The sequence below is a fragment of the Corticium candelabrum genome, chromosome 9 (assembly GCF_963422355.1).
Source record: "Corticium candelabrum chromosome 9, ooCorCand1.1, whole genome shotgun sequence".
Lineage (NCBI taxonomy): Eukaryota > Metazoa > Porifera > Homoscleromorpha > Homosclerophorida > Plakinidae > Corticium > Corticium candelabrum.
Window position 1 is genome coordinate 3,027,503 of NC_085093.1, and position 12,500 is coordinate 3,040,002.

The 12,500-nt window shown below is 38.8% G+C and overlaps 2 protein-coding genes across 2 annotated transcripts in view; both read right to left on the minus strand.

Annotated features, from left to right (window-relative positions):
• Positions 1-6,331, minus strand: part of LOC134184813 (uncharacterized) — a 6,463-nt gene extending 132 nt beyond the window's left edge. Inside the window, exons 1-8 of the mRNA XM_062652566.1 lie at positions 6,195-6,331; positions 5,946-6,111; positions 1,453-1,616; positions 1,328-1,384; positions 566-676; positions 365-494; positions 198-306; positions 1-129 (exon numbers count right to left, since the gene is read on the minus strand). The exon at positions 1-129 is cut by the window's left edge and continues 132 nt beyond it. Coding sequence (XP_062508550.1) covers positions 1-129; positions 198-306; positions 365-494; positions 566-676; positions 1,328-1,384; positions 1,453-1,616; positions 5,946-6,111; positions 6,195-6,301 — 973 coding nt within the window. The 5' untranslated portion in view covers positions 6,302-6,331. The remainder of the gene's footprint in view (positions 130-197; positions 307-364; positions 495-565; positions 677-1,327; positions 1,385-1,452; positions 1,617-5,945; positions 6,112-6,194) is intronic.
• Positions 6,332-6,803: 472 nt separating this feature from the next.
• Positions 6,804-12,500, minus strand: part of LOC134184120 (uncharacterized) — a 6,192-nt gene continuing 495 nt past the window's right edge. Inside the window, exons 3-19 of the mRNA XM_062651737.1 lie at positions 11,673-11,870; positions 11,514-11,605; positions 11,311-11,454; positions 11,144-11,249; positions 11,035-11,077; positions 10,272-10,397; positions 10,169-10,194; positions 9,468-9,566; positions 9,282-9,404; positions 8,284-8,481; positions 8,125-8,216; positions 7,919-8,062; positions 7,752-7,857; positions 7,639-7,681; positions 7,287-7,412; positions 7,187-7,212; positions 6,804-7,088 (exon numbers count right to left, since the gene is read on the minus strand). Of these exons, the coding sequence (XP_062507721.1) occupies positions 7,027-7,088; positions 7,187-7,212; positions 7,287-7,412; positions 7,639-7,681; positions 7,752-7,857; positions 7,919-8,062; positions 8,125-8,216; positions 8,284-8,481; positions 9,282-9,404; positions 9,468-9,566; positions 10,169-10,194; positions 10,272-10,397; positions 11,035-11,077; positions 11,144-11,249; positions 11,311-11,454; positions 11,514-11,605; positions 11,673-11,870 (1,754 nt within the window). The 3' untranslated portion in view covers positions 6,804-7,026. The remainder of the gene's footprint in view (positions 7,089-7,186; positions 7,213-7,286; positions 7,413-7,638; positions 7,682-7,751; positions 7,858-7,918; positions 8,063-8,124; positions 8,217-8,283; positions 8,482-9,281; positions 9,405-9,467; positions 9,567-10,168; positions 10,195-10,271; positions 10,398-11,034; positions 11,078-11,143; positions 11,250-11,310; positions 11,455-11,513; positions 11,606-11,672; positions 11,871-12,500) is intronic.

Genomic DNA, 12,500 nt, shown 5'->3' on the forward strand with positions numbered 1-12,500 from the left:
CAGAAAGTTCTCTCTTCCGTGCTTCTTCATGAGCCCATCGATCTTCAGCAAGCTTAGTATTCTTCGTAGTCACCCATTTGTCATGATATATCCTTTTCCCACACCCAGACACAGGACACATCTTACCACCTTCAGTCATCACAAAAAACATGCTCGATGACACAACACAACAGACAAAACACAAAACACGAAATTACCTTTAAACGGAGGCGTCTTGACGTACGTGTCCAAGCACTTAAAATGAAACAGATGACCACAGTAGATCCGCTCAACATGCATATCAGCATTCAGATCTACAACGACTTCCTAACAACAGAAAAATAAAACTATAATACAACTCAAAAATTCAAAATGAACAAAACACCTTAGGATTGTCTGGTAGTGCTGGCTTCTTACATAAAGAGCATTTTTGTGCAACACAATGTCTGAGACAATCATTTGCAAGTAGGCATGCCACTCTTTGCAGAGAAGGTGAAGGTTCAAATGGTGGATCTCTAGACATAAAATAAAACAGTCATCATAGGTAGTCTACTAGTGGTGATATTTTGTAAGTTTAATGTCTTACTTAGGCTTTGGTTTTAGAGGAGGTGTCACACATCTCCGTGCTAATTCTTGAGACTGACCAGCAAACGTTAACAATAGATCAGGAGGAACGTTGCATTCGGTGATTTCTATACTGTAGGCAAGACAAGCATGTAGACTTAATGGGAAAACACACACACACACACACACACACACACACACACACACACACACACACACACACACACACACACACACACACACACACACACACACACACACACACACACACACACACACACATGAAAGCACACACGCACGCACACAATTCAAACACTACAGTACACTATTGGTTGGTTACAGGGAACTAGTTCGCATTACTGCAAATTATTCAAACAAAACATAACAAACAACGACAATAGACACACCAATACTGTAAAGTCTGTATTTGACTAACTATGTTTTCAACCAATTTTCTAACTCCTGTAAACATAATTTGTACGCAATCGCTTTTGTAATCTTACATTCTGCCAAAGTGCTAAACAGATACTGCTGCTGTCAGTTAGACATATGCATCATCATCACTATGTGTACATAAATTCTTGTGTACTGTTTTGCTTAATAAAATTTCCACATTATAAATTTATATAAATAAAAAAATAATAATAAATAGTAAATAATAAATAATAATAAATAATAAATAGTAAATAATAAATAATAAATAATAATAAATAATAAATAATAAATAATAATAAATAATAAATAATCATAAATAATAAATAATAAATAAAGATGTCATACTGACCTAACAGCATCTGTTGGATACGCATCAGGAACAGATAGTTTCACAGACAAAAAATACCTACATAACAAAGTAGGACAACCTATACAATAAAAGTCAACAATCAATGACATTAGAGTAGCATAAACCTTTGCTGACGTATCGTCATACTGACAATGCCAGCTTTCTGTTTGAGCTTCAAATCATCGTGTTCACTGACTAGTTCTTTCTTGATGTACATAATCTCGTCCGAACAAGCGATGAATGGATTCTCATCAAGAAAATGTTTGACGAAGACAAGCAAAGACATTATCTACGTACAAGCCATACAATGTCCAAAAACCAAATTTGTGACATAACAATGGATGTTACAATGTAGAGAAATACAGATTGAGAATGGTACAACATGGTGCCTCAGCAAATGTATAAATGTCAACCTAATTGTTGCTGTCTCTAACTTTGCAAGACCTCTGGCTTTCTATGATAACAGTGACATCATCTTGGTTAACCTGCTTACACGCAACTTCTACAAATTTTGGAAGTTGTGATTGTGTGTATCACATATACCAATTCAATATCTGTGATGCTGTAAGTCTCAATGTCAACCATGGGTGTAGCGTGACCTCTAGAAATAGGAGGGCTAGACTTCACGCTGCTATGGGACACACACACTTTTTACTGGCTTTTAATTAAATTAACTGATACGTTAGATCAGTGGCGCATCCAGACTGGAAGAAAGGCCGTGCAAACTTGGACACTTTAGTGAGGTTTCACTAAAAGTTTTTGAATACCATAGTATACATTAATGTCTCATACAAACGTATCCAAGGTTGCATTCTAATCGACGTCACTTCTATACTTGAAGTGAACGTAGTGCAAGTCCACTGAGTCTTTCTTGGCTCATTGTAGACTTTAGGTAAGTTTTAGGACGTTGAGATTTTAGGCCACTAATACTAAGCTAACAGACCTAGGAGCAACTCGTTAAAAAATGAGAAAAATAATGTCAAAAAATAATTTTTGTCACATTGTTAGGATCCATAGGAATGATGGTTGTCTCAGGTTGCTGTCCAGCGCAACAGTACATTTCCAAGCATTACGTAATTAAAGTCCAAAAATTTTAAGACCACGCCTACAAATGATGGGCTATAGCCTGGTCTAGCCCATGCCCCGCTATGCCGCTGTGTCAACCGACAAAAACAATTTGTTGTAGACAGACTTATTTCTTTGAATAAGTTGTAGACAGCAACTGCAGAAAAACAATTTGACTTAACGAGAAACGTACTCAAAACGTATGACTTCTGGTTTGTGTCTGTGTGTGGATGTATGAATGTGTGTGGATGTGTATAGTTGACTATGTCTGTCACGCTCAAGAATGTGCCATGCCCTTTAATAACACAAATGTTTAATTAAATAGTAAAATGTTTATTAGTAATAATGACACACCTAATCTCTCAAACCACTAATTCAATTACAAATCACATAAACTATTAACACAGCGTATCGAAAAGGTATTCGTTGTGGAATTGGTATGAGACTCTATAGTGGAAAGAATTCCAGACTTTGTTGAGGTATCTCTTAAGATGAAAATACTACAGACTAAATTTCTTAAACAGGCCATAGATTCAAGAAATGAACTTGTGAGAGGACTGGCTTTGCTAATAGTTAGACATACTTATCCTGGACACGGATCGGATATGGTAGATGGTAATATTTTTACGTGTAGGTTAAGTGATTTTGTGTGTTAGTTATGTCACTTGTCTACATGTGTGTGTGTGTGTGTGTGTGTGTGTGTGTGTGTGTGTGTGTGTGTGTGTGTGTGTGTGTGTGTTTTATGTTGCCCCTATGAGGAAACTACACCAGATTTGGTGTGATAAAAATAACTGTGTGTCGTTATGCCCCTCCATAATGAGCAAGTGAGGTCTTTACCCCCATCTGAGCGCCCACCAACCCGGGAGGTGAGCCCAGCAGGGTACATGTTTCCGTGCAGTCCATACGGCGATCAATGACTAGCCAATTTGATATAGATTGCAGGCATTATGATGACCGCAAACATCGGGACAGCACGCCTAGTGGATATCAATGACCACCAGGAAAGCACTGAACGTCATCGTCAACGAACCGTTCGCCAGACCACAGAAACTCCCCAACAACTGAAACAAGTCATAGTCTCATGGATAAAGCTAGAGAAACATGAGAAAGAAAGACAGACAAGTTTCATAATTTACTTTCATCACTGGGGTTTGAATCCCCAAACCATGGAGTGGTAGCCATTGTCGCTAACCACTAAGTCACGGCATATTATTGTCGTGCTCAACCAGATCAGTCTGGTTTGTAAAGTCTATTACAAGTACCGGAAGCAAACCCTGCTTCAGAAGTACTTAGACCATCGCGCCTGTCTAGAAAGAAGACATGACTTGACGAAGAATCCGAGTAGATCCCAGAAGCACTGTTTTCTGTAAGTGCTGCAGGTTGTGATGACCTGGAATAATGTCCAGCCACCGTGCAATACCTGTGTGCACTGTGCCCAAAGCTCCCAAGACCACCGGAACCACCAGTGTTCGACAGTGCCACATGCGGCTTATCTCCACTCGCAAGTCGCTGTACTTCGCCAACTTCTCAGCATGTTTCTTGCCAATGTTGCCATCAGCAGGACAGTTGATATCAATAAGAAGACAAGTGTTTGTCTTCCTATTTCTGAGACAGATGTCTGGACGATTGGCTTTGATCTTCCTGGCAGTGGGGATGGTGGTATCCCACATCATAGTAATGTCATCCGTCTCCACAAGCCTATCAGGATGATGCCGGTACCATCTGCTCTCCACTGAAACCCCAAAATGGCGACAAACATCCCAGTGAATGATGGATGCCACCTGATTGTGTCGATCAGTGTAGTCCGTCGGTGCCAAAGCACTACAGCCTGCCACAATGTGGTCGACTGTTTCCAGGCCAACACTGCACATGCGGCAAGTAGGACTGACATCACAATGTAGAATCTTGTACTCATAGTACCGAGTCCGAAGAGCTTGGTCTTGAGCAGCAACAACCAGTCCCTCAGTTGCAGCAGAGAGATTCGCTGCCTTTAGCCATCCGTAGGTCTCTTTCATGTCCACAGGCGGTTGCTCAGTGAGACGACGATACTGCCCGTGCATAGGCTTCCCGCTCCAGGACCGCACACGAAGAGAACTGCAACACGTACGGTAATGTCTCGCATCTGTTTCAGGCGCTTGCTCAAAGCCACCTTCAACCAAGATGAATGTATTCCTGTGTAAGCTCTGCGACTTGTCGTCCGAAGCAAGACTCCTCCGCAGCTGTGCAGCAAACCGACAAGCCATGCGCTTGATCAAGTGTGAAGATTTTCCAGAGTCACACTCCCGTATCATCTGCATGAAAGGATCAGAACTGTCAGCAAGGTAACAGTTCAGCCTCACAATACAAGATTGATATGTCGACTCAATCTGTTGTAACCCCCTACCCCCATCACTGCAAGGAGCGTACAGTCGGTCAACGTCTGCAACAGGATGGTGGACACCGTGCATAGAGAGGAGCTTTCTGGTCCGTCGATCGAGCTGCTGCAGGTCCGTGCACCCCCCATGAATGACGCCAAAACCGTAAGTGAGAACCGGTAGTGCAAACCCATTGATGGCTAAAATCTTGTTCCGACCATACAACTCAGTCCGGAGAACCACCTTCACTCTGCGGAAGTACTCGCGACGGAGTCTCTCCCGCATCATGCTGTGCTGAATACCGTTACTCTCATCTACACCCAAGTACTTGTAGACTTGACCCGGTTCCAGACAGTTGATGGTGTCCGTTTTTCCTACCGTCACTCCAGAGTTGTGTCCAGATAGCCTGCCATTGACAAAGTGTGCAACAGCACATTTGTCCAGACCAAACTTCATCTGGATGTCATCAGAGAAGGTACGAATCGTGTGCAACAACCCGTCCAACTAATCAGAGTTTCTGCCATACAGCTTCAGATCATCCATGTAAAGTAGATGACTGATAAGCTGACGTTTGGCAGTCTCACCATGCCCAGTGGTCATCCGGTAGCCGTAACCGGTTCTGTTCAGCTCCTTGCTCAGAGGATTGAGAGCCATACAGAAGAGAAGTGGAGAAAGTGAGTCACCTTGGAAAATACCCCTCCTGATCTGCATAAGCCTTGTCTTGATAGTACTATTCCCGCAAGAAAGCGCCATCGATGTCCTCCAACTCTTCATCACACATGACAGGAACCCGCACAAGACTGGACTGATCTTATGCAGCTGAAGGCATTGGAGCAACCAACTGTGTGGCACGCTGTCATAGGCTTTCTGGTAGTCCACCCAAGCCATGCTCAAGCTCTTGTGCCTGGTCCTACAGTCTTCGGTAAGCAGCTTGTTGATCAACGGCTGATCCTTTGCACCAAAAGATCCCTGTCGACAACCCTTCTGCTCCGGAGCCATGAAGTTTCTCTGATCCAAATGCCCTGCAATCCTCTGCCTGATGACTGTATAAGACCCTCACCTCAGTCATCAGGCAGAGGATTGCAGGGCATTTGGATCAGAGAAATTATTATTATTATTATTATTATTATTATTATTATTATAAACTACATATTTCCATCTAAACTGCTTATACCCCAACATAACCGTTACGACCAGACCTGTTGTTTTCCTTTCCACTTTTTGAGTTCTTCATCACAGAGCTTCGTCAAGCTGTCAAGAATTCTGGCAGAAAGAGTCTTGCTCTTCAACTCAACAAGCAGAGGATTGTCTGGATAGTCGGCGGGAAACTGAATCGCCACACGAACCTCCTTAAATGCGGTCCGTCTACAAGAGATAAATGAAATTGTGTGATGAAGCTTTTGTTGACAGAAATGGATCGAAAGACTGACATGGAGGAAAGAACTTACGAGATTCTGGCAAGCACCATCGATGGATGACAAGTAATGAGTTCAGAGCCTGGCAATCGTGAAAGAAAATCTTCTTTCAAGGTTGTCAGCTCTTCATTGATGGCCATTCGTTAGACACACCGCGCACCTAAAGCCTCGGAGTCCAAATCTCTCTGTTTATTTTTATTTCAATATTTTTGATAATTAAACTATTAACAAAAAGCCTTATAATGTCTATATATTAACAAAAATTAATACAAAAATTATTAAATTGTCAAATATTAAAAAATTATTAAATTGTTAAATATTAATAATACATAACATTCTTATTAAATAATAAAGAAATTATTCAATAATAAACTCAACTGGATAAGTTGAGGCATAATTAAATAATCCTGACAATTGCTAAAATGTATTAATTAAATACTTATTCACTAACTTCAACATACTTTTTGCAACAAATGGTTAGATACTGTACACGTGTACCATCAATTGATCTGCATTCAGTTCATTTGATCTACAATTGCAGCGCTGATCTATCTATCATAGTATGTACATGTAGATCTGTGACAACACAAATTTATCAAACACGTCTATAACCTCTAAGTGCAATACTTCTGTATGTTTTTGTGTAGACATGTATTAAATGCAATAAACTTTGTCAACAGGAAGTGATCAGCAAACCAAACAAAACTCGATGTGATGTTGACAAATCCAAGGCTTGTATGCCTTCACAGTACAACGTACGCTCACAAATTAGCCATAAAATGCCTTACAGTCCATTTGCAACATACACTACAAAAGACTGTTTTTACTACATACATGTAGCACCAATATTACAATCATCTTGATATCAACCAGCCAGTCGATCAATCATTGCCTTTACACCCACCATCTGTGGTCCCATTTTTGAAGCTACAGTAAAACCAAAAAATTAAATTTAAAATTCCTCAAATTACATCCTTATGCTAAGCTACAAAAACAGTCGATCAAATCCACATGCAAACACTTACCGTAAGCTGGAGATGTAAATCCCCACCTACAACAGTCGGTAGAGCAAAAATTAGAAACAAACCAACTAATTTTATTATTTTTAAAGAACCTAGTACATACCAGTCAAAACATGATAGAGGATTTAAAGCATTTGAGTGCGTTTGAGGATACAACACAATAATGTTGTTTGCTTCAGCAATAGGATTGTAGCCAGCATGCTCCACAAACGCCAAACTAATGTACTCTCTAGACATTGTAAACACTCAATAAACAATCAATCAATCAATCAACTATGTTTGAATGTATAAAGAACTTAGCATGCACTCGATACACACACACACACACACACACACACACACACACACACACACACACACACACACACACACACACACACACACACATACACACACACACACACACACACACACACACACACACACACACACACACACACACACACACACATTACCTTGACATTTCGCAGCCATGAAGAGCAACATGTAAGCGACAAACTAAACACAGAATCGTGACCATGCAACATTAACAAACATGCTTGCATGACGTCCCAATAAAATAAGACACCTTTACTCCTGTTGCGGCACGCAGATGGCACATACACATACCCAATCGAATCCATGCTAGCCAGTCCCAAAGAGAAAAAGAATTCAAACTGATCAAATTCAAGCAGCTAAAATAAACAGAATCACAATTAGAAACAGCAACAGTTGCCAGCATGTATTATCTAGTACATTATCAGAGTTCACAGCTGAACTATTTTCCGGAGTGATATCGCCATATATGTGACTAAGAATTCTGTACGCTGCAGAGTAGTTGCAGTTATTGATAAACGGTTGTCCCAAGTAGTTGCATGAATGGCCATAATCATTCGTCAACTAAAACATAGCAAACACGATGTCCAACACAAGACAAACAAGCAAAGCTAAGCTGTGCAAACCCAGGCATGCTGTGCTGGAATATCAAACTCAGTGTCAATGTCCGATGAATTAACAAAATTCGTGTAATAATCAAGCAATTTCTTCATGACTCCTAAATTATTCAAAGCAGCATGCAATGTAAGTCAGTCAGAAAATGATAATTGACTGTTAGCTGAAACCTTGATATATAATTGTGTCTTTAGTTCCTGATATTAGCATCACTTTGTCGCCTCGCATTCCAGTTACACTGTCAATTGTGCCAGTCAGTTGGGTTGCATGAGTGATAGAAACCAAATAAGGAATATTGATGAGGTAAGGGGAAACCATACATGGACCTAGAGCCACTGTTTCGCTATCTTGAGCACAATAGTAAGGACCTAACAACATTACAAAACAAAATGCACAAAAACACACAAACAAAGACACACAAACACACAGACATGTGCACGCGTGCACGCACGCACACACACACACACACACACACACACACACACACACACACACACAATACTTGCATGTGTATACATACTAACTGAAATCAGTTGATAACATTAGGCAACTTACAAAAAAACAGAATATATAAAAATAACTAAATAATTAATTAGCAATTTAATAAGCAACTGCATCTACCACACACACACACACACACACACACACACACACACACACACACACACACACACACACACACACACACACACACACACACACACACACACACACAATACTTGCATGTGTATACATACTAACTGAAATCAGTTGATAACATTAGGCAACTTACAAAAAAACAGAATATATAAAAATAACTAAATAATTAATTAGCAATTTAATAAGCAACTGCATCTACCAGTCTTTGTAAAAATTTAAATATCAAAGACAAGTGCATATAAGGAGAGTTAAAGCATCAAGGCATATGCCTGTGTACACACAACCCAACAAGCTGGCTTGCCTTAGCCCTAGATGGCACTGTAGTGGTACCATATATAGTCTAGTAGACCTTAAATCATACGCCATCACAAATTTCAAATTCTGCTTTTTAAGTTGCCTTATTTAATTATTTCAATTTATAACAAAACATTTTTAAACAATAGTAAAACTATACTTAAAATACATTTATAAAATAAATAAATATATATATATATAATTAATTAATTAAGATTAAGATATTACAGCTAACCTCCAGCAACCACGCCTACTCCCATTATATCATACGAAAATGCAACATGAAACTGCACTGCAAAGTAAGCTCCAGACGAAATCCCCGACACGGACACTTTCGTCTTGTCGATTTTGTACGTTTCTGTACACGGAAAGATGCCCCGCTTACACTCAAGACATCAGACCATGCAATTCTGTGTCCAACCTAGACGCCTTGCTGCCGCCACAGCGGCCACACTCAGCACAAACCAGTAGCCTGACCATCTCATGATCCTGTACAGTTTGGTGTACTCGCGTTCAGAGACAACGCACCGTGTATCCGAGGGTAAATACGCGCATGCGCACAGACAAAAATACATAAAATTTCAGTGTGTAATTTATTAGATTCTCCAGAAGTCTAAATCATAATTTAAAATACTAACTTATTAGCCAACACTAATTACAACTAAAGTAGTTTCTTTGAAGTTCTTCTGTAGGGCTTTTCGAACAGCCGAGACTGGAATATCTAGAGTTAAACCTCGAAATGGTGTAAGGCAGTTGAGACCTTTAAAACTTTGTTGAGAGGATCAACGTGACAAGCAAAACAAAACAAAAACTCGATGTGATGTTGACAAATCCAAGACTTACATTATACAACGTATTCTAGGGCCACAAATTAGAAACGTCATAAATGCCCTACTGTCCATTTGCAACATACTCTTAGTACGTACATACGTGTATAGCACCAATATTACAATCATCTTGATATCAACCAGTCAGCCGATCAATCATTGCCCTTACACCTGCCATCTGTATTCCCAGTTTTGTAGCTACAGTAAAACCAAAATTAAATTTAGAACATTCCTCATAAATATATCTCTAAGACAAGCCACAAAACAGTCGATCACTCCACATGCAAACACTTACCATAAGCTGAAGATGTAAATCCATACCTACAAAAGTCGGTACAGCAATAATTAGAAATATTATAGCAACAAACTTTATTATATTTTGAGAACCTAGTACATACCAGTCAAAACATGATAGTGGATTTAGAATATCTGAGTGCGTTTGAGGATACAACACAATAATGTCGTTTGCTTCGGCAATAGGATTGTAGCCAGCGTGCTCCACATAGATCGAATCAATGTACTCTCTGCATTACACACTCAATAACTAATCAATCAATCAATCAACTATGTTTAAATGTATAGAGAACTTAGTATACACTCGATATATATATATATATATATATATATATATATATATATATATATATATATATATATATATAATTTAAAATATATATACATATATATATAAAATTTAAAATATATATATATATAAAATTTAAAATATATATATATATATATATATATATATATATATATACAAGTTATGGCTGTTTGTTCTACCCTCTTGTGGTGGAATCATACGGAGTATGGGCTGCACATAGTCTGGAGGTGTTGAGATCAATTGTAAAGTCTCTTCTATCATCTGGCTTGTCTCTGGGCCAAGCTTCCAGGCAATTTCATGAACAGTTATCTGTTCGTTTGTGGCAGTATAATTCAAGACTGATTAATGACTATCTACCTAATTATTATGACTTAGACTCTTTGTGCTTCCGTCCTTAGGGCGGATATGTGTTATTTGTGCTATCTGTATTATATACAAATATATGGGTGTCACTCAAATATATATATATATATATATATATATATATATATATATATATATATATATATTACCCACTAACAGTGGGCAAACAAATCACACATACTCCCACATATTACCTTGACATTTCGCAGCCATGAAGAGCAACATGTAAGCGACAAACTAAACACAGAATCGTGACTAACATTAACAAACATGCTTGCATGCCGTCCCAATAAAATAAGACACCTTTACTCCTGTTGCGGCACGCAGATGGCACATACACATACCCAATCGAATCCATGCTAGCCTTTTTGAAAGAGGAAAAGAATTCAAACTGATCAAATTCAAGCAACTACAATAAACAGAATCACAACTAAAAACAGCAACATTTGCCAGCATGTATTATCTAGTACATTATCAGGATTCGCAACTGAACTATTTTCCGGAGTGATATCACCATATATGTGACTAAGAATTCCATACGCTGCAGAGTAGTGGCAGTTATTGATAAACGGTTGTCCCAAATAGTTGCATGGATGCCCATAGTCATCAGTCAACTAAATGTAGCAAACACAATGTCCAACATGAGACAAACAAAGTGCTAAGCTGTGCAAACCCAGGCATGCTCAGCTGGAATATCAAATTTAGTATCAATGTCCGATGAATCAACAAAATTCGTGTAATAATCAAGCAATTTCTTCATGACTCCTAAATTGCTCAAAGCAGCACGTAATGTAAGTCAGTCAGAAAATGATAATTGACTGTTAGCTGAAACCTGGATGTATATCGGTATCTTTACTTCCTGATATTAGCATCACTTTGTCGCCTCGCATTCCAATTACATTGTCAATTGTGCCTTTCCATTGGTTTTCATGAGTGATATTAACCAAACGAGGAATATTGATGAGGTAAGGAGAAATCTTACATGAACCGACAGCCAATTCTATGTCGTCTTGAGCACAATAGTAAGGACCTAAACATTACAAAACAAAATGTACAAAAACACACAAGCACACACACACACACACACACACACACAGCTTGTTTGCATTTAGTGTTAGAAATGTAACAGAGTTTGTGTTTTAATAAATAAAATTGACATACAGATGGACAGACAAATAGAGACACAGACAGAGAGACAGACAGACAGAGAGACACAGACAGAGACAGACAGACAAAGAGACAAACAAACAGACAGACAAAGAGACAAACAAACAGACAGACAAACAGACAGACAGACAGACAAACAGACAAACAGACAGACAGGCAAACAAACAGACAGACAAACAGACAGATTGTTTTATTCTCTCCCAAACTGTAAATGTAACAATCAAGAATGAAAGCATCCTAAGCATTAATTAACAAAAACTACTGAAATGTCTGAAGTCATAGCTATTATCCTAATAGTGTTGAATATCTACATCAAAGAAAAATAATCTATCTTACCTACATGCAATCTACTTATCTTCTTTAATATAACTCTAGCCTTACATCTCTGGATAATTATAGAAATCTGTCTACGCCATCTCGTCCTGAAGTCAGACAGACAGACAGACAGACAGACAGACAGACAGACAGACAGACACACACACACACACACACA